At 35.0% G+C, this 23351-nt stretch overlaps 1 protein-coding gene across 1 annotated transcript; it reads right to left on the reverse strand.

Moving 5' to 3' along the window:
• Window positions 1-817: 817 nt before the first annotated feature.
• On the reverse strand, window positions 818-21349 carry LOC131151993 (uncharacterized). The gene is made up of 7 exons (XM_058103536.1): window positions 21285-21349; window positions 19674-19999; window positions 2340-2483; window positions 1717-1784; window positions 1585-1635; window positions 1408-1467; window positions 818-1311 (listed from the first exon to the last, which is right to left on the reverse strand). Exons 2-7 carry the CDS (start codon window positions 19795-19797, stop codon window positions 979-981), a joined length of 780 nt encoding a protein of 259 aa, XP_057959519.1. The 5' UTR covers window positions 19798-19999; window positions 21285-21349; the 3' UTR covers window positions 818-978.
• Window positions 21350-23351: the final 2002 nt, after the last annotated feature.

The raw sequence follows: 23351 nt of genomic DNA on the forward strand, positions 1-23351 counted from the left end.
CAAGGTTCAATTTAAATTAACTTGCCAATTACCCTTTATTTCTAATTTTTGCACATTTCACACATTTATTTGCTAATTTTTTTTCTTTGCAAGTTTAACTTGAAGGCTGAACTGCTTGCCTGCCTCTTTTTCTTCTTTTTCTGTTTTTTATTTTATGCACAATTTATTTCCTTGTTTTTTTATTTCCATATTTCCTTTTTCTTTATATTTTATTCATGAAAGAAAAAAATGTTATTCATATTTTTTTTTTTTTTTAAAAGCCCTGGATAAACTGAGGTGTCTACACGTGTGTTTATTTACGCATATATTTTGTGCTTTTATAACGAAACAATTTAGATATATATATATATATATATATATATATATATATATATATTGATCCGATTTTTAAACCCCCAAACATGAATTGATGTTTAAAAGATGATGACGGACATTTAAGTAAAAGGAATATTTATACCCCTCTAAAAATCTCCACTGATGGTTTGATATATTTGTGTTCATAATGGTCCAGCAAAACCTAGTTAGTTGTGTCTGGGAAAAATTAAAAATAAAAAATAAAAAATAATAAAAAACATTTGTGAAGACAAAATGCTTATCCATTGAAAGAAATATAAGTATTTATTTCTACAAATCACTTCACACTTCATTATTATACTTGTCAATCGATAGAATCATTAATTATACACCTTAAAACTAAATTGAGAGTAGAGATGGGCCTTGCCCTGGTGGATTATTCAAAGCATCCAAAAAGTCTCACACACCTGCATTATATAAAAACAAAAATAAAAAAAAAACAAAAACAAAAAAACCAACAAAATTTAATTGAACCAACAAGACAATTATTAGAGGCCAGAATTGCTATAGCAGTAAATTATTTGCCAATACAGGGTTTCTATATACATGGCCATACAAAATTAAGCATACTAATAATATCCCTATAACACAATAAAAATGCCCTCTATTTTTGCAAGCTACATCTTACGAAACAGATTTCCCAGCTCTGTGCAGCCCTTGATCCTCTTCCTTCCATTTGCCCCTTGTTTTTCTGGGAAGGACAGCAATATCCCTTCCCTGTGTGGTAAAGGAATCGTGGGAGCTTTTCTTTGAGAACTGCCCGGCTGCAGCTCGTGCACCAGCTATTGCTGCATTAAGGTTTGCTGGTTTCTCAATGGTTGATGCTTTGGGCCCATTCAAGCAAGAAGAAAGCGACCCTGGCTTCAATGAAAAAGGGTCATGCGGATCAGGAAGTGCAAATTTAACCAGCCGTGGAACCTTAACAGGAGAAAGACCTCTAAAAGCTGCCTCATATATCTGCGACAATTTTGTGAGGGGTGAGATATTAAGATTTTAGTAAGAAGGTTTCACAAGACGGTAAAAGAAACTGAAACCTCATTGCTCCATTTGTACCTTCCTTTCCAAATTATAAACACCTTGGTACCCACGCATCTCAAATGGTATTACCAGTTTCTGCATTTGGTTGAAGAGAAATGACTCCCATCAAAAAAAATATACAAAAAAACCTAACCATCTTTGACTGCTAACTCTTCAATTTACAGACAAAACTCTAGCTTAAAAAAGCCATACCTTGGGCTGTTCACAGAGCCAGCAAAAATCTGTTTGCCCTTCTAGCCTCACCTGTTAAAAGAGTAAAGACAGATTTAAAATGTGCCATGAATTGCACATTAAACAAATAAAAGTAAAAAATTGCTTGCCTACCCCCTCGGGTACACCATCCCAGCAAACCAGCTCGTCACGTGTGACACACCCAACAACATTAACACAACCTATCCAAGAGTGAAGTTTTAAATTCTGTTATGAATTTATTCCAACTTAAATATTATGCAGCTATAATACCTCATTCAGGAAAATTAAATATGTGATTTAATATTAAAAGACAGCAACCAGACTGAATCACTAATACATTATCATGGGACCATGGATAACTGTCACATCTTAGCGCTACACACAAATACAGTCAAATATATGTGACTTCAAAAAAATAATAGTAGTATTTAAAGGCCTAATATAGTTGGGAATAAAGAAAATAAAATTAGCAAGACCTAATAGCACTAGGAAATTACTTTTCTTGTTGGGAACAAAGAAAATAAAAAAAGCAAGACCAACTACTACTAAAAAATTACTTTTCTAACAAATAAGATCCTATAATCTACTCATTTATGACCTAAAAAATACTACAAATATAGACAATAAAATTACAATAATATCCAAAAATGCCCAATTCCTTGAATTTGAATTTCCATCCATTCTTCTCAAACAGCATAATAGACATGAAGTATATTTGATTGAAAATTCCATCAGTCAAATATCATGAATGATACCTAACAGTCTTGAAACTGGGTAATGTTCTGGGAACTTGAGGTCAGTAATTCCATCCACAGCATAAATTTCCCGGTAAAAGTCCTCCATTGCTTTGATTGTTTCTGGGTCTGGGACCTTACTAGCAGCATGGATCCAAAGTCGACCTTCAGAAAGCAAGATTATGCATGTTATGAAGCATCATTTTTTTTTAGGTAAAGATGTGATGAAGCATCTTAAATCCTCACTATTTAGAAAAATTAACACACATCATGATTGATTTTGCAACCAATCCACACACTCAATCATAGGTATCCTTTTTTGTAATTTTAAATTTAACCATTTCATTAAAAAATTATTGACACAAGCAAGTGCTCACATCTTCAACAATTGTGTAATCAACAAAAAAATGCAGGCCAAAACTTTCAGAATAAACATTTTATTTTTCAATTGGGCCTTCCAAAGTTTTACCATTTTCCCAATTGATTTCAGACCTTCTCTAGATAAACTCTAGGGTTACGTTTGGTATATGAAATGTCAATTTCTAGGAATACAATGGAATAAGGTGACAATAACATAGAAATAGTATAGGGATATAATAATTTATAAAATGTCACTCCTACAGAAACTTGTGTTATTCCATCTAAGATGGAGTAAAAGGGATAAATGGTAAAAGATTTGGAAATAGTTATTCATTGTCTAGTCCATGTTGTGAATTAATAAATAAATAAATAAATATATATATATATATATATATATATATTACATTTTCATCTTCTTTATGATGAAAAACCATTTTCCTTTGTAAGCACTCAAATTGTGCTAAAATCATTCTATTCCTAGAATACAAATTTGATAAATCAAACGTAACCTTAAATACACTGATTGGACCAAAAGCTTGGGATTACATTTTTTTCATTGACATTTAAAGAAGATGAAAATGTAATATATATATATATATATATATATATATATATATATATATATATTACATTTTCATCTTCTTTATGATGAAAAACCATTTTCCTTTGTAAGCATATATATATATATATATTACATTTTCATCTTCTTTATGATGAAAAACCATTTTCCTTTGTAAGCACTCAAATTGTGCTAAAATCATTCTATTCCTAGAATACAAATTTGGTAAATCAAACGTAACCTTAAATACACTGATTGGACCAAAAGCTTGGGATTACATTTTTTTCATTGACATTTGATCAGCTCCAAAATTTGCCAAAATCTAAATTTAGATCACTAGGGTTAATGGAAAACTCATATTCAACTATTATGGAGCTTGAACCATGAAGTACAAACTGCCAACCAATGTTACCTAGAAGGCAGATTGTTCTGCTCCATGGAACAGGTTTTGGCATGGCACATACTCCAAAAACTCGTACTTAATGTGTACATGAATATATATGTGAAGACAGTGTATTGACACTAGTATTTCTATCATAAGAAGTAGGTTAATAATGATTCAAAAGAAAATCATACTGTGATAACACTACATTTTCATTAGTAAAGACGCACCACACGGAAAAATATTAGTAGAAACTTTATTTTCTAGATTTATTACTGGAACAAAACTTTATTCTCTAAGGGTCTGTTTGGATCAAGAATTTTACGTGAGAAAAGGAAAGGAACGAAAAATAAGGAGAAAGCTCATTTTCTTTTATATTTTCCTTCTCTATTAAATACTATCAAAATTTTAAGATTGTTTTAATATGACTAAAAATTAGGAAAAACTAAATATTAGTGATGTGTAAAATCAATTTTTTGTTTATAAATGTGGTGTATTTTTTATTTTCTTTCTCATTTTCCTTGACAACCAAACATGAAAATGAGAATTTCTTGATATTTTCCTTTCCTTTCCCTAATACTTTCCGAGTTCTTTCAAGGGAAGCCATGTACTACTGCTCCCTCATACCAAGGATATCATTAGTGAACCCTTAGATTCAGTTGAATATTAGAAAACCCTTTGCCCTACTAATAAAAGGCCCTATCTTCGATTTGTTGAACTTTCACTCGAGCTTGAGTCTTCCCTTGATCGGGTACTCGTCTATCACACATAGAAGGGTACATCCCTTCAGCGTCTAGGTTGGGTTTTGGTGGTAGGAAGTATATCCATCACTGTTTTAAAAGGCTCAATTGAGGCTTGCCTTGAGGCATGCTTAAAACTCCTTGAGGTTCAATCTAAAATACCAAATTCCAAAAAGGCTAACGCATTACTTGCTAAGGCTTACGCATTTTTACAAAAGGCACGCCTTTTGCACCTTTTTAGTTGAGGCTTAGGCATTTTGGATGTGCGATTCTCAATTGCACCTTTTTAGTTGAGGCCTACGCATTTTGGATGTGTGATTCTCAAGTTAGAATTGGTTAGAAAATTTTAAGTACATGTTATATAAAAGCAATGTCATAATATGAGTTAAGGGGCACAGCCCGGTGCACAAAACTCCCGCGTATACGGGGTCCGAGGAAGGGGCGGACCACAATGGATCTATAATACGCAGCCTTACTTTGCATTTTTGCAAAAGGTTGTTTCCACGCCTCGAACCCGTGACCTCCAAGTCATACGGCAACAACCTTACTTTTGCGCCTGAGCTCCCCTTCAATGTCATAATATGAGTTGATTTTTAAAATTCTTGAACCTTGAGATTTCCAAAATAACTGAGAAATGTATCTTAGATCATGAAAATAGTTTTATAGTAGCATAGCTATCTCATCATGATTTGAGTCATGCACTCAAGTTAGCAATTTTTGAATGGACAAGAAGTAGCTTGCAAAAGTATATCTAATTTTTTCTTTTTTACATTATATTTGTGGTTTTCTTAATTTTTTCTTTATTCTTACAATACGTATATTTATTTACATTTTTTTATCTTAAAAACAAATTCTCAAAAGGCTTACATCCCAACACCTGAAGGCTTATGTATCGCCTCTTAAGGGTTAAAACGCCTCACCTTACGCCTTCGCCTTTTAAAACATTGATCTCCACAGCTGCCAATGCAATTGGGTTGTCTTCTCTAATCGAACAGAGAAATAAAATGCAAAGAGAAGCACACGAGTGATTGGTAAAAATAACAGTAATTTGTTCTGTTTCTAATTGCAGTTATTCCCATGAAACGCACAGTTCTTTGAAACTGAGAAGTTTATATGAAGTCTTCAATGGAAGGTACTATGAACAAAATTTCCTGAAACCACAATTTGACATGTATAATGATGATACAAAGAACAAGAGACACTAAACCAAAAAGCATGTTTTCCTATGACTTAATTGTGAGTTGAGGTGTAATCCCAAGGGGGGGTGAATTGGATATTTAAAAATTTATGCAAGTATTAACGATGTTTGCTACAATTTCAAGCAAGTGATCTAACTACGCAAATGCAATCAATATTCACAACAAATATGAACAAATATAAATGTGCTCAAATTAAAGAGATTAGGGAAGAGAGAATAAAACCCGTGTTTTTACAAGGTTCGGCAATCCTTGCCTACGTCCTTGCCTTAAGTAACCTACTTGAGGATTCCACTACGTATTTGTTCAATAGGTGGAGAAACCTCTCTCTTTCAGTAGGCGGAGATGTCTTTACAATCCCTCCTTCAATAGGCGGAGTAGCCTCTCTCCTTTACTTGGCGAAGATGCCTCTCTCCTTCAATAGGCGGAGATGTCTTTACAAAGTGGAATCGATAGAAATTGATGTACAAAGAATGCTCCAAACTTAAGTAGATAAGTACAATAAAAATACCACACTAATACACTCTCTTGAACTAACTTCTTTACCCGCTCACGCCTAGAATGATGCAGGAATCCTTGCATATTTGACACCATACCGGAGTGCCAACACGACGTTTTGCTTCAGAGCAACGACCTTAACCCATCCTCGCCCACTTTTCGCTATACCCGAGTAGTATAAGTGCAACACATCGATCGTAAAGGACGCCTTTGCGCATATTCGGTAAAGATTTACATCATAGTGATTTGACAAATTTTACGCTAGCTTTCAGCTACCTAATGCAACCCTCCTCCTTTACTTGGGCTTGGGATCGGTTGTGTGTGAAAAGATTAGGACATTAAGTGCATCACAAAGGTAGGAATTATTATAGACAAGAATTTAAAAGATAGTGTTGTAGATGTAAATAGAGTAGGGGATAAAATTACAACAGTCAAGATGGTCTTAGGCCAAGAAATAATAGATATCATTAGTACTTATGCTCCTTAAGTAGGCTTTGTAGAAATTCTTAATAGACAATTTTGGGAAGGTATGGATAGTATTATACAAGGCATATCAAGGACTAATAAAATATTCATAGGAACATATTTGAATGGACATGTTGGAAGGGATAATAAAGGTTATGATAGGATACAAGGAGGATATGGACATGGACATGGAGACAAAAATGAGCCTAAAGAGATGATCTTAGACTTCGCTATGTCATATGATTTTATTACAATAAATACGTGCCTTAAGAAGAGAAAAACAACACTTAATAACCTTTAAAAATGAACAAAATAAACGTCAAATAGATTTTTTCTTAACTAGGAGAGTAAATCGTTTACATTGTTGTAAAGTAATCTCAAAGGAAAGCTAAACCACACAATATAGAGTTTTAGTGTTGGATGTATGCATAAAAAAATGGAGGAGAACGGATAAAATAAGCCAAGGTAAAAGAACTAGGTGGTGAAACCTAAAGGGAGAAAATATAATAAAACTTAAAGATAAGATGATCAAAGATGGTGATTGGACTATAGACGATGGTATAGATACAAATACTCTATGGAGTAGGATAACTAGCTCTATGAAAAAGACAGCAAAAGAAATTTTAGGTGAATCAAGAGGAAGATTCTCGAATAGCAAAGAAAGTTATTGGTGGGATCAAGATGTCCAAAAAGTTGCAAAGACAAAAAGAATTTGGTATAAAACATGGCGAAAATGTAGAATCATGAATAACTTTGAAAAGTATAAAAATGAGGGAAAAGATGCAAAAAAGGTCATTAGTGAAGCTAAACATAGATCATTTAATAATTTGTATGATCAATTAGATACAAAAGAAGCGAAAAGAGATATATTTAAACTTGCTAGAGCTAGAGAAAGAAAGAGGAAGGACTTAGGTAATGTAAAATGTATAAAAAGTGATCATGATATTGTCTTGGTTAAGGAAGAAAACATAAAATAAAGATGGCGAAATTACGTTAGTAAGCTATTTAATAAAAACCAAATAAAAGTCTTAAACTTAGAATTAACAAATGAGAAAATGATTAAAAATATGAAATTTCTTTGCAAGATTAGAGTTAACGAAATTAAGCTTGCACTAAAAATATATGAAAAATGGAAAAGCTATAGGACCGGGATAACATCCCAATTGAAGTTTGAAAATGCTTAGGTAATAATGATGTTAGAATTAAAGATCCAATACAAAAAGAGAGAGGGTTGCCGCACAAGAGGCACACACGATGCCTTTGCCTTATGCTATTTATATATATATTAAATACAATTGAACTAATCAATAAACCTATCCCTAATAACGATACAAAGACTAAAGTGCCCCTTAACTAAAATATTACTACAATATATATAATATTATCAAACATCCCCCCTCAAACTCACGATGGTGCACTGAGAAGCATCGAGAGTTTGTTGAGTAGAAACTGGATGTCGCTAGTGGTTGCGTGCGGCCCTGGGAGTCGTCCACGTGCGATTGTAGCGTCGGTGATAAGACCAAAACATTCACAATTTGCCATCGGGTGCGATTCCATAGATGGTGTTGCAGAGAGTGCAGCAGAGTTGCAAGGAGAGTGTAGCAGCGGATGTGCCAGAGTTGCAGAGAGTGCAGGGCAGAGTTGCAGAGAGTGCAGGGCAAAGTTGCAGAGAATGTCGGAGTTGCAGAGAGTGTCGGAGTTGTAGAGAGTTGCAAAGAGTGCAGGAGTTGTCGAAAGTACCGAAGTTGCAGAGAGTGTCGGAGTTGCATAGAGTTGCAAAGAGTGTCGGAGTTGCAAAGAGTGCTAGAGTTGCAGAAAGTGCCGGAGTTGCAGAGAGTGCCGAAGTTGCAGGGAGTGCCCGAATTGCAGAGAGTTGCAAAAAGTGCTGGAGTTGCAGAGAGTAGTAGAGAGTGCCGGAGTTGCAGCTCCGGCTAGGATAGTATATTTTCAATAACCTCAATAGGAAGGTAATCCATAATAAACTTAAAAAAAAACAAGCCAAGATTCTCAAGACCTCAATTGGATCCACAAATCAAGACTAACTTCTAAATCACAAGCTCAGAAACTATAACCATATATAATCGCCATCAATAACAAAAGATTCACTCAATCGATCAATAATTCACCGCCTAAAACAACGGATTGGTTCAGAAAATCTTCAAACTAGGAAAGCAGAGATATTGCACGGGAGATGCAAGATTTTTTTTTTTTTTTTTTTCCTTCAAAACTTAAAACCCAACACTGGATAATCACGGAACATCAAGAAAAGGAAAAGAATTGCAACAATGAACGAGACATCATATAAAAATGTAACAAACGTACAAACCTACCAATCAACTCACTTTTGGGAATTCTGACAGTTTGAACATGAATCAAGAAAATGAGAGTAGTGTCACTATAGAGGAACCCGGAAAGGGCAAGAAGAACAAATTCGAGATGTAGCACAACAATGACTAATACAAAAAGTGAAAGATCGTCGAAGAGGGTCTGATGACTCTGATTGATTGCTCCGTAAAGGGCAAGAGGAACAAAGGTTGCGGCAGAACAGAGGTTGCAGGCCGCTGGGATTGGGCGAAGCTGCGACAGAGACACAGCTCACAGTGCTCGGCAGATTAAGGATTTGGGGGTTAGGGATTTTTCTGCAGATTTGCTTGCAAAAGAGAGATGGAAGAGATCCCGATCAGAGAAGGGATGGCGATGGCCGAACTATAGAGAGAAGAAAATCCAGGGAGGCAAAGAAGAAAATATTGCAGGAATCTGAAACCCTTTGCCCGACACGTCCGACTATGGGTGAAGGACCAGTCGAAGGCATGGTGGGACGAGTGCAATAAATCGGATTTTCCTAATGAAGAATTCCGATGGGTGTTTCAAATGGGCAGGGAAATGTTTGATTTAATATGCGACGAGCTCAATTCAGTGGTCGCGAAAGAGGACACAAGAATTGCGATGGTGCGTGGAGACATCGACAGTGCAACGTTGAGGTTGCTGCAACAGAAAGAGACAATGATTCAGAGTTGCAGAGATCTAGACGGAAATTCTAGCGGTGATGTTCGGCTGCCTGGTGTGCGGACGGCAGCAGGCCTTGGGCTTTTGCAACTGCAAATAGGGATTCGAGGAAGGTGAGATTTCTGGGAGATTGCGAGTGGGATTGCTAGGAGATTGGTGCAGCGGCGATGGCTTAGAGAGGGGAAGAGATTAGGGTTAATCGGCAGCGGCGCCAAAAAGAAAATCAGGGTGGATCAGTTAGGCACAGATACCATGTTAGAATTCAAGATCCAATACAAAAAGAAAGAGGGTTTCCGCATAAGAGGCACGCACGATGCCTTTGCCTTTATGCTATTTATATATATATATATTGAATACAATTGAACTAATCAATAAACCTACCCTAATAATGATACAAAGACTAAAGTGCCCCTTAACTAAAATATTACTACAATATATATGACATTATATAACAAATGAAATTATATGGTTAGTTAATTTATTTCGCACAATTATAAAAACTAAGAAATTGTCAGGTGAATGGAGGAAAAGCACTTTAATACTTATATACAAAAATAAAGGAGATATTCAAAATTGTAATTACTATCATGGAATTAAACTTATGAGTCATACAATGAAACTGTTGGAAATGGTAGTTGAACAAAGATTAAGGCTAGAAGCAAAGGTCTCATAAAATCAATTTGGTTTTATGCCTGGGAGATCTACAAAAGCTATATATATTTTAAGAAGATTAATGAAAAAGTTTATGGAAAAGAAAAGGGACTTGCATATAGTATTTATTGACAAAAGAAAGCATAAGATAGGGTACCATAGGGAAGTTCTATGGTGGGTTTTGAACAAAGGATATGTACGATGGAGTAAAGACTAGTGTAAGGACTATAAGAGGAGAGACTACAGAATTTCCAATCACAATAGGTGTACATCAAGGATCTACTTTGAGCCCTTATCTTTTTTGCTTTAGTGATGGATCAACTGACTAGGAGTATCCAAAATGAGGCTCCATGTTCTATATTGTTTGCAAATGATACAGTATTGATTGATGAAACTAGGGGTGGATTAGAGGGTAAGTTAGAATTATGGAGAGAGAATCTTTAGAATCTAGAGGCTTTAGATTAAGTAGAAATAAGACAGAAGATATGAAATGTAATTTAAATAATAGTAAGAAGAATATTGGAGACAATGTTAAATTTGATGAAGAAGAAATAAATAGCACTTATCGATTTTCATACCTTGGATCTATTATGCAAGCTGAAGGAGAAATTGAAGAGGATGCAATGCATAGAGTTAAAAAAAAATTGGATAAAATAGAGAAGTGCTTCAAATGTGCTTTGTGATTGTAGAATACCCTTAAAATTAAAATATACATACTATATGGATTAGAATGTTGGAGGACTAAGAAACAACATATCCAAAAAGTAAAAGTTGTTAAGATGAGAATTCGATGGATGAGTGGTACAACATTGAAAGATAAATTAAGAAATAAACATATTCGCGGTAAGTTAGGTGTAGCACCAATAGAAGATAAGATAAGGGAGGAGCGACACAGATGGTTTGGACACATGCAATGTAGGCCACATAGTGCACCAGTGAGTGAATTAGTTACTATGAAAGGCAATAGAAGGGGTAGGGGTAGATCTAAAATAACTTGGAATGAGAGAGTAAGGATTTAATAGCCCTGAATTTTATCGAAAGAAATTGCCCATAATCGCATAAATTGGCGAAAAATGACTCATGTAGCCGACCCCACCTAGTGGGACTTAAGGCTTGGTTTTGTTGTTGTTGTTTACCTTTGGGGACTGGACAACAGATAATTTCACTAACTAAAAATATATCCTTAGACAAAAATGTTCTCAATAAGTATCGAAGAAGTGCGTGATTCTCTTAGCAAGTATCAAAGAAGTATAAAATTCACAATCATAAGGAGTTGATGGAATAATGTATGTTCCCTCAATGAGTCCTAGCTATATCATCTCAAAATTTTGCTCTCAACTTGATTATAGTCCAATGAGTCATCACCAAAACAATATCAATGACTTAATTTGGTTCTATCATCCTCAGATATGCAAGGATTGGAAATTTCCACATCTATGAGTTTTTTCCACAATTTTATAGATTTAGGTTTCCTGGCATTAAAGGCACAAGGTGTTAGGTTGTTATGACCATGGTCAATGACCATCTGTGGAATTGAGATTCAATTGGAGAAAGAAGATGATAACTGGATAGTCTTAAAAATCTTGCAACACTCAAATGTGGTTGTTTAGATAAGTAGCACCAGCACCTAGAGCAGTTTGGTATCAAATGTATAGGCAAAAATGATGACATTTTGGATACATTGTGACAGTTGTGTACTATTCATTAGTTCATTGTATTATGTACTACTATTAGTTAGAGGAGTACAGACAGACAGTTCATTGGTTAATTACACAATGTGGATAAGTGGGTGGTTGTAAAAGACAATTGTTATTAGGTCTAAAGTGAAATTAAATTCAAATTTAAGTGTTGCCCCAACTGAATTTATGACAAACAATTTGGTACCAAGTGGTCAATTCTAGTAAGAAATGTGAAAAGGGTTAAGATTCATATCAGTCAAGGAACAAGTCAAGAAAAAAGATAAGGAATCAAGAGTAGAAACCTAAAAATTTATGCAAGAGACTTGCAAGAAATTTGAAGAATTGGTGCAATTTAATCAAAAGTCGGCATCATGTTGACAAGAATAGGAAATTAGGGCAAGCTGGAAAGGGAAGTATTTAGAGAAAGAGAAAGTGTTGTTACCCTACCCAAATGATGTTGAATGGGATGAGGGCAGTATCAATGGGAAATTCTAGAAATGGGGCAATTTTTGTAAGCTACTAAAGATGAGATCTGAGGGCGAGCTTTGGATCAAGGATATATGGTCCTCTGTGACTGGTTGGTCAAGGGTTCAAGTCCAAGTAAACAACCTCTCAGCATAAAGCAGAGTAAGGCTGCGTATACTATGACAACCCGCCCCCTACCCTGGCAAAGCAAGGAGCCTTTTGGCTGGCCTTGGATCAATAGTAAGATTGCTCATTTGTGACTAGTTGGTCATGGATTTGAGTCCAAGTAAAGAATCCCTCTGCATAAAAGAACGGGTAAGGCTGCGTACACTGTGACGACCCTCCCCCTACCCTCATAAAGCAGGGAGGCTTGTGGCTCAAGGATGACCTTTACTAAAGATGAAATTTTCTATCTTTGAAAAGAATAACCGAAGACTCTAGGTTCAAATATGGTAGACGTATTTCAAAATTCACCAAATAGCTTAGAATCATATGTTGTAGATAGCCTCATTGTACAAGGAATGCAGAGGCAATTTTTGGTTTCAAAGTTTCACATTAGTATAAACAACATTTCTTAGAAAGAATTTTACTAGAGAAAAAATATCTAGAAGGACACGGGTGATAAGTTCAAAAAACATCAACAGGTTGCTTCAGTGGCTGGATTATCCAAAAAACTTTTTGAGGAACTTAAACCTGAATGCTGGCAGCTAACAAGGCTTGTCTGAATGCTACTGTATCTAGTTTTTCTCAACAGTTTAAGAGAAGACATCAAATCCATGTTGTGAATGTTCAATCCCAACTCTGACTGAGCATTCAAATTGACCACTTCACAAGAAACCCCTCAGAAGCCATGAGCAAGAGGAATAAATAAGTTTTTCGAACCCACGACCAAGTTTTTTAAATGTTCTACTATTTACTTCTCCACCATATCAAGGGATACCCAGTTTCCTTCAAAACCAGACCTAAACCCTTATTTCCACCATTTACTTCTCAACCACATCAAAAGGATACTCGGTTTCCTTTAAATCTAGACCCGAACACTTATTCCAAATTTTTTCAATCTAGCAATAATCATTTTAATTCAATAAAACCCAAATTTTTGAGTAACCAAGATGAATATCAAGCTTCTAATTCCACATGTGCCAAGAAACCTAGGCTAACTGAAGCTCGAGTTCAAAGAATTTAGGTTTGCGTTTCAAATGCGAAAACAAATTTGTTCTTAGGCATATATAAGAATAGGCAACCTAATCTCTTAACGGATGGGGTAAAATAAAGGATCAATTGATTAATTGGGGACACTAATCAGGAGGAACTTGATGAATGTATAGAGATATTACTGTATACTCCAGCTGAGTATACTACTCATAACACTTTGAAATTTGAAAATACTTCTCAAAGGGGGCCATTCCCATTGAGCACAACCAGTGCCCCCCTTCTGAGGGTGCAGCAGTGGATTATCATAGTGAACCAATAGCTCCTCTCATGGTTGTGGCAGGGCAGTAGATCTTGTAGCAATGCAATTGTAATTCGACATGGACAATGCAAAAAATTGAGATTTTTGCTCAGGTCAGGCTTTCAAGAATCTTGAAACTTGGTGGTCGTGACATGGTATTGGGAGTAGTTTGGATGACACTCTATAGCACTACACTATTTGATTTCAAGAAGCTCACAGATGGGGAGGAGGGTTATCTTCATGCAATATGGTTAGGTGCAAGGCTTTGCAGAGGAATGCAATAAAGGAATGCACACATTGACTATTTGAGCACTTAAAATATGATAGCGTGTTCTCATAGAGTGCCCTTTGCCTTGAGTTGATGACTTATTTAAGCACTTCCAATATGATAGTGTGTTCACCAAGACTGAATTGAGATCTGAATATCACCAGTTGCATATAAAGAAAGCATAGATTCCCAAAACTAGATTTAGGACACATTACAGCCACTTTGACTTCCTTGTGATGCCTTCACGTTAATAAATGCACCCATCACTTCAATGGATTTGATGAGTTAGGTCTTCAACTCATATTCAGACAGCTCGGTTGTGACGTTTATTGATGATATCCTAGTGTGCTCAAGGTATAACGAAGAAAATGCTCGTATTTGAGACTGTTGTTGGGATCATGGAAAAAAAATAGTATGCTAAATTTAGTAAATGCAAATTCTAGTTAAGACAAAGTCGTGAGCCATATGGCTTTTGTGTGGCGGTATTTCAATTGATTCCTAGAAAGTAGTACAAATGCAGAGTTTCCAAGCATTGGCTAGATATTATTGCAAGTTTATTCAAATTTTATCCTTGATCCCTGCCCCTTGACACGATTAACCAGGAAGGATGTTATATTTGAATGGATGGATGAAATAAAGATGAGTTTCCAACAAATGAAGGAAAAGATAACTTTAGGCACTTGTGTTGATGTCGCCATCAAAGAGCGAGGGGTCTGTTGTTTATATGATGCATTGAAGCAGGGACTAGGATGTGTTCTAATGTAGCATGGAAGGGTTAGGTTATTTGTCTAGATAGCTGAAGAACCACAAGGAATTACCTCACTCATGATTTAGACTTGGCAAACATCCTATTTGCATTAAAGAATTGGAGGCATCATTTAAATGGAGCCACATGTAAGATAACCACTAACACTAAACAAAAGAAGGTTCAACAAGCCAGCCTTTAGAAGATTATGCTGCTTACTCTAATTTATTGAAGGAATTGAGAGGGTTTAATGAAAGCTTGAAAGTGAGTTAGGGTGGGAATTTGCTAGCTCATTTGAGTGTAAGACTAATGTAGTCAAATAATATTCTAGAAGATCAAGGGAATGGTGAGGGGCAAGAGAAGATTAAGAAATGCATGAAAGATTTAGAGCCTAGTTTTGGAATCTAGAACAATAGTATGCTGATTCTAGGAAATTGCATGTGTACCCAATAACCAAGCTTAAAGAAGGAGATTTTGGAGGAAGCCTATAGTAGTCCTTACTCAGCACATCCAGAAAGTACCAACATGTTCTTAGGGGTGAGGAAGTCTTATTAGTGGTTAGGCATGAAGAAGGAGATAGTTGAATTTGTATCTAGGTGCTTGGACTGTAGGGTAGTAGAACATCAACAGACAGCCGAGTTGTTGAAACACCTTCCTCTACCAAAATGAACATAGAAGAAGGTGACTATAAATTTTGTGACTAGATTTGTAGATTGTCACACACCAAGAGAGGATATGATGCCAAAATAGTATTAGTAGAGCAACTACCGAAGTCAGCTCATTTCCTCCTTATCCAAGTGACATGGAACCTAAAACGACCTGCTACCTTTAAGTTGATGAGATTGCAAGACTCCATGGTTACCCATGGAGATTGTGTTATAGAGACACTCAGTTCACTTTAAGGTTTAAGAGAGGTTTCCTGCAAGCTCTAGAAGTTGACTACATATTAGTAGAGCCTCAATCCTGAAACTAACAGGCAATTGGAGAGCTCATTCAGACACTAGAGGACATACTAAGAGCTTGTGTTGCAAGTGATAAGAACCTAGGGTTTTATCGTGGAGAAATTGGAGAAATTTGAAGAATGGAAAATAATAAGAGAAATAGGGTTTGATAACTTTAAGGGAGCCTACCTCCAAATTAGCCAAAGGCTATGAATTATGTTATTGCTTCATTGATTGAATGCAAAAGCCCCGTACAGGTTACACATATATATAAGGTAGAGAAACTTACTCCTATTAGGAATGTAAAATATCCCTCGAATCCTAATTGATTTGGGAACCCTAACAAATATTAAATAATCATTACATTAAAAAAAAAATCCCAATTGATTTGGGTATCACACATTAATTAGAAATCCCAATTGATTTGAGAATCCCAACATTCCCGCCTCCTTCAAGTCAGCCTTATCCTCAAGAGTCAAGGCAGAGCAGCAATAAACTACAAGAATCCACTTTGTAGTTGCATGATAATGGCTAGTATCTCTCTGTCAGTCATGCCTATATGGGATAGAGAAAAAATCTTACTAGTAAAAGCAATGGGGCGTCAGTCTTGCATTAAAACTACAGCAATGCCAACTCCTACTGCATCAAACTCAATGATGAACACCTTGTTGAAATCTGGAAAGGCAAGAACTGGTGTGGTGGACATTGTGTGCTTATAAGCTTGATAAAGGCTTTTTCAGCTTCCTTACTCCATTTGAATGCATCCTTTTTCAATAAAGCGGTCAATGGAGCGCTAATCATTCCATAATCCTTGAAAAACTTACGCTAGTAACCAATCAACACCAGAAACCCTTGCAACATATTTATTGTTTGTGAAATAGGCTAGTTTGCCATCAATCACTTGTACTTTAGAAGGGTCAACTGAAATACCTTCTTAGGAAATAATATGCCCACAGCATTCCACATGCAATCAAGCAAAACTGCATTTAGATTTCTTGACAAACAAATGACGTTTACAAAGGGTGGTGATGACATTCTGCTTAATCATTCAATACCCAAAACCACTTCATACACTTCTAGTGGAAGCAAAAAGAAATCAACATACAACCCATGATTTTGCATAGTAAGTTTAACTTTCGGACACTTGCTTTGACATGTCAAGGTCCTTCCATCTGCAACCTTCACATCAAACTATTCACATTGCTCCACGGGATAGACTAGTCGTTTAGCAATTTTAGTGTCCATGAAATTATTAGTGCTGCCCATATCAATTATGATAGTAATAAGTTGGCATTTTAGGAAGTCACTAATTTTTATCGTTCGAGGATTAACATAACTAGCTAAACCATGGACTGAAGAAGTGATAGATTCATCATTAGCATCAGGTTTCATACCTTCTTTATCTAAATAAAGAGGGTCATCCTCAACCTCTTCAGGCTCGTCCACTGGTTCAATCATCAAGAGTTGTCCTTTCTTGCAATGGTGCCCTTTATGCCACTTTTCATCACAATTTCAAAACAAACCTTTTGTCATTTTCTCTTCAAGTTCCTCAAGTTGATTGTTTGAAAGGAGGATTGTGAGGAGCAAGTGGTGTGATGGTGCTGCTAACATTCTCCTTGCTAATGGTCTTGATGGACTGATGTCATTCTTCTCCCAACTTCTATTCTTCTAATCGCGCATAAAAATTGAAGCAATCATAGGCCATGGCCAACACACTTTGACCTCATGCCAAATGTCAAGTAGGAGAGCTTCAATAAAAGTACCTACAAGTTGACTTTCGTTCCAATCTTTAGTCTTATTTGATAGCCACTCAAATTGTGTCTGATACTCCAAGACAATGCTAGTTTGGCATATTTTGGAAAGCTCTTCATCGATTCTCATATCCAGTGATCCCAAATCGAACAACTAATTCAGAAACAAATTCTGCTCATGAAGGCGTTCCATAACAAGCTTCAAGCCAGTCATACCATTGAATAGCATTGCCATCCAAACTAATAGAAGCAATCTTAGCTTTAGATATTTCTATAGTGTGGTGAAAGCGAAAGTATTTTTCAGCCTTAGAAACCCACCTAAGACGGCCATCATTGTCCCACCGAGGAAATTACACCTTTATAGGAAAAGGACCATGATCACGCTCTCCTTGGTAACCTCCTTCATGCATGTATAGATGCTCCCTATGATTAGCTGATGTAGAGAGATCATCTTCTCTCTCATTATGGGAAGATGTAATGAGTAGCTTAGAGAGCGATGTCTGGATCTCTTCAAATTGAGACTTAACATATTACTAAGTTCAACCTTTAGCCTAGCTTCCATCTGAGACTCTACTGACATTTTTCAGGCCATTGAGCATGAGTGGAGATCAAGAATTCCAAGATCTTGCTTTTGTCGGCAAGTTACCTGCATCCAGAAGAACGCCTACTCTGATACCAAATGCTAAGTTCCCAGGGTTTTGTCATGGAGAAATTGGGGAAATTTAAAGAAAGGAAAATAATAAGAGAAATAGGATTTGATCACTTCAAGGGGATCTACCTCCAAATTAGCCAAAAGCTATGAATTATGTTATTGCTTCATTGATTGAAGGAAAATACGCCATAGGGGTTACACATATATATAGGGTAGAGAAACTAACTCATATTAGAAATGTAAAATATCCCCTCGAATCCTAATTGATTTGGGAATCCTAAAATTAAATAGAATCCCAATTGATTAGGGAATCATAACACATTAATTAGAAATCCCAATTGATTTGGGAATCCTAATAGCAGGTGAATGGTATGGTTATGCATGGCTCATGAAATTCACCTACTACAACAATTATCAGACCATGGCAAAATATATTTGTGAAAACTAGAGAACATGTTAAAGAAACAAACAATATGCAGAAAAGCCACACAGACAAAAGAAGGACAATCTTCGAGTTTCAAGTCATGGACTCGATGCATCTTCAAGTCCTCATGGAAGGGTGTGTGTTAAGCTTTGGGCAAAACAAAAAGTTAGAGTCCTCATTATATAGGGTCTTATGGGATTAGACTATAGGACTAGTGGCTCGCAGACTAGCACCTCTTTTGGAGCTCTCAAAGCTACTTGATACATTCTAGTGTTAGTATTTCAAATGTATGTGCTGGATCAACCGCATAATTTGCATCTGCAACCATTTGAACTTTATGAGGATCAATCATCCAAGGAGGTACCTAGGCAAATTTTTCATAGTTAATAACTATATTATTTTCATAAAGGTACTACGGAGAAACCACAAAGTTGAGGAAACAACTTGGAAGCATAATGGGATACAAGAGCCTGCATTTCATTTCACGACATTTCAAGATTATGACACACCTACAATCCAATAATATGAGTTGATAATATATTTAACGATATCATATTTATAAAAAGTTTAAGGATGTAGGATAAATTATTTAAGTTCTTATAGCCGAGACTCCTATTCCGAAGCAAGACACTATGATTTTATCTTTCTCCGCCTCTTTACTGCTTTTTTAATCAAATTGACACGATTTTATTAATTAAAGTTCCATATCTTAATGCCGCCGTGAACAAGGTAAGGTTCCTCATGGGCTCAACAATTCAACAAGGTTAAAAGGTTAAGAACGGTTCTCTTCTTCCTCGCACGCAGTCACTGCAGCCTTATTCAAAAATTACCTCAACAATCAAAAATTCAACAAAACGTATTCTATCCCTGAAAAACTATAAAGTAACTATTCCTAGAAGTTGCCTTCCAACGCATTCCGATCTAACCCAAAAAAATAGCTTTGTTTCTTATTTTCAGATTGTATTCCCCAACAGAGAATTAAAAAGCAGACACACGAGTAACTTCTCAATATTTCTATATATCGAAGAAATTAAACTAGACGATGATACCAAAAATAATCCTCAAAAGCAAATAGAACTTCAAAGCGGTAAAAGGAAGCAACAAAAAATTTTGGAGATACCTCTAATAGGAGCACGCCATGACCGACCTTCAACCCGCTTGATTCCATAAACAAGCAAAGAAGCCCATGGCTGATGCATCGTAAGACACGGGTTTCGGTAGTTCCCTCCGCTTCTGCTCCCCATCTGGATTTCTTGTCAAGAAACTGAGACAGATATCGGAAGCCCAATGACTCTGCTTTTCCCGAACGGACTGAAATAAACTGGGTGAAGGGCTTTTTGACGTGCTTATATGGTTCACGGGTCAGTGGGGCGGTGTTGATAAGTGATGAGATTCATTCCCAGCAAGATCAAACGGTAGTCGCCGCCTTGCTCCTAAGTTTCTCGTCTGTAGTTTTTAGTATTATTAAAAAAACAATATAATTATTTTAAAAATAATGGTGGAGTTTGAAGTTAAAATTTTAAATTAAAATTTGTATTAATTGAAATAAAATATAATAAAGTTTAACGTTTGTATAATTTTAAATTAAAACTTAAAATATATGTTTTTAAACATAATTTCATATAATTTACTTTTGATTTGAAAAATAATTTATCTTATGTTTAGACCGCCTTTGAATTTAAATTTGTATTGGATTTGGAATAGATATAATATAAAATTGTAATCCATCTTAATCTAAATCTAAGGTTTAAAATCTATACGGTATATTTGTAAAAAAAGAAATTATAAAATAAAATTTTAAAAAAATTAAAAATCAAAAACAAAATTAAAAAACTAAAACTTAGTAAGATTAATATTTTTAAATTATAACAAATTAAAATAATGAACATTTAAAAGAATAGAAATTAGAAAGTTTATAATGGTTTTACTTAATATTATATTTTAAACTCACCTTTTCTGCTCCAAAAAAATAAAAAATAAAAAAAACTTTGCTGCACGTGATAAGCAGTAAAAATATTTTTTTGTCTGAAGTGACTCTTAGTAATTTAACTTTCAAACAAATATATGAATTTTTATTTTAATTATATTTTAAATTTTTACATCCTTATTTTATTTTAATTTTAATGAAAGATTATTTGTAGATAAATAATTTAACCTACAAAAGTGAATTATGAGTCTTAAGACCTCGTTTGCTTTTGAAAATTTATTACTATTTTTTTATTTTTTTAGTTTTTTAAATAACCATTAAAATGTTATCTTATTTTTTCAATTTTCCAAATTTGTACACAAAGTTTGGGGAACCGTTAAGAGTGCTCACTCCTTTTTTATTTAATTGTTTTTTTTTAATAGTCTTGTTGCAAACCGTGTGAGTGAATCTCTAAGTATAATTTATTTTTTATTTATTTTTTATCTTTTTGGCTGAAAAAATGAGGGACTATCATGTGTCACTTAGTCGGGGGAAGAATATGTTGTAGTTTAGAAGGGGGTATAGGGTGTACAAGGACCGCACCAAACTTGAGTGTGATTATATTTTGGTGTTAGATAAGGTGTGTTCATTCGCATTTAGTGCATGCGTGAGATGAGAAGTTTAGATGCATGTGATTTAAAGAAACATAGGTGATCAAATTATAGTGATCAAATGAAATTGTAATAGAAATAAAAAATTGACAACACAAATAAAAAGCATGAAAATGGAAGCAAAATAAACAGACTTAAAAATAGAGATTATTACATAGAGGGGGAGAGAAAAGGAGAGGGCTCTCGCAATACAAGCTATACGATAGACGAAAGATGCCCTTCTCAACAAACAAACGTACTATTTATACAAGCAAAAAGCAGGAAAGATTCCTGCATGCTTAAAAGCAAAATAATTGAAAGAGTCTGATAAGATAAAATCTTATCCAAACTTTTAATATGGTTGAAGCTAGACCCGAACTTTTGAAGATGCCGATAAGGGAGAATCTCCTTTATCAAAAGTTGAATAATGGCCAACAACGGGATATGGTTGGGGCCCACTTGATAATTGACTTGTAAAATCTAAACTGCTTTACCCAAACAAATTTGGATCGATATATGAACCATATGGATCCTTAGAGTCTTAAAACGAGTCATTCACTGCAAAGTGGTATGATTTCTTAACCAGACGCAGCCTTTTCATTGCAAAACTTGCAGCCGCATAATCAGATGAAGAAAGCACATGAATTTTGGAAGAATTCAAAAATTAAAGTCCTAAAAAAACTCATTCCTCTCCAACAGCAAATGACCCGTTTCAACTCTCACGATCCATATGATTCATATATTGATCCAGATTTGTTTGGGTAGGCAACTCCGATTTTACAGGTCAATTATCAAGTGGGCCCCAACCATATCCCGTTGTCGACCATTGTTCAACTTTTGATAAAGGAGATTCTCCTTTATCGGCATCTTTAAAAGTTCCGGTCTAACTTCAGCCACATCAAAAGTAAGATTATTATCTTATCAGACTAATTCAATTATTTTGCTTTTAAGTATGCGGGAATCTTTCCTATTTTTTTCTTGTGTAAATAGAATGCTTGTTTGTTGAGAAGGGCATCTTTCATCTATCCTACTGCTTGTATTGCGAGAGCCTCTCCTCTTCTCTTCTCTTCTCTTCTCTTCTCTTCTATGTAATAATCTCTATTTGTAAGTCTGTTTGTTTTGCTTCCGCTTTCATGTACTAATCTTGTAATAAACTTATTTCTGGTTCTATCTTTTATTTATTTCAGTTTATTTTGCTTTTGCTTTCAAAAATTTGACAGCATAAGTAAAAAGCATTATCATCATAAGTATTTTCACTATGTTGTCAAGAAAACAAAAATAAAATGACAAAAAGGCTAATAAACAACCTCTCACTTCCCTTAAAGTGAGAGATGTAGATCTTCACTCTCAAGTTTTGAAATCTCCCAAATTTCTCTTAACACTACATTTCTGAAAACACTAAAACTCTTTCTATTAATTTACCACCAAATAGCTCCTTTTCCCCTTATAACACATAAAATCAACTATTTGCTCCTGGATATGAAAATGGCATAATAGCACATAGAGATTCATACAAAATGGTGGAATTTACACTTCTTTGGAGGATTATAAGGTTTTTTATATTTCAAATCACTTCTTTAGGCAAGGGGGATTTTTCATTTTGTTTATATTTGATAAATATTTATTGTCTATTCATGTGTGTTAGGCGCAAAATAGTTAATTTAAAAAAAAAAATTCAGTTGCATAATTGGTGGTAAATTTCAAAGAGTATAGGTACTTCATGTTTGTGTTTTTGGCTAAATCTCATGAAACTTTGTGTCTTTTACCCTAGTCTTGTTACAATTTTTTTGTTGAGTTAAAAAATTTGATAAAGTATAGATGCATTTTCAAGAATAAAAGAGCAATACCAAAATTATCTATTAAATAAGAAATTTTTATTTTATTAATAGTTGACTAAAGTTATGTTTGGTTCATAAAATAAATATTCTAAAGAATCAAAAAGTCATGGTACCCAGATCCTTGCAAAAGAAAAAGTTAGCATGACAAAGATATAAAATTGTATTACTTCATAATAAGGAATAAACGAAAAATGATTATTTCTAGAAGGGGGAAAGAGGTCATGATGACTTTTATTGATTTGTCATTGCTTCTCTGGGACCTAGATTATGAATTTGGTCTCTTTTTGTCAATCCTCAATGCACACTGATGGATACCTTTACCACTATTTGGACCTTGAGGTGGGCTTAGCACAAGGTTATGTTAGTAGTTGAAAGATGGCAAACCTTCATTTCCGCATCTATTG

Source organism: Malania oleifera, chromosome 3 (assembly GCF_029873635.1).
Source record: "Malania oleifera isolate guangnan ecotype guangnan chromosome 3, ASM2987363v1, whole genome shotgun sequence".
In the NCBI taxonomy this organism is placed as follows: domain Eukaryota; kingdom Viridiplantae; phylum Streptophyta; class Magnoliopsida; order Santalales; family Ximeniaceae; genus Malania; species Malania oleifera.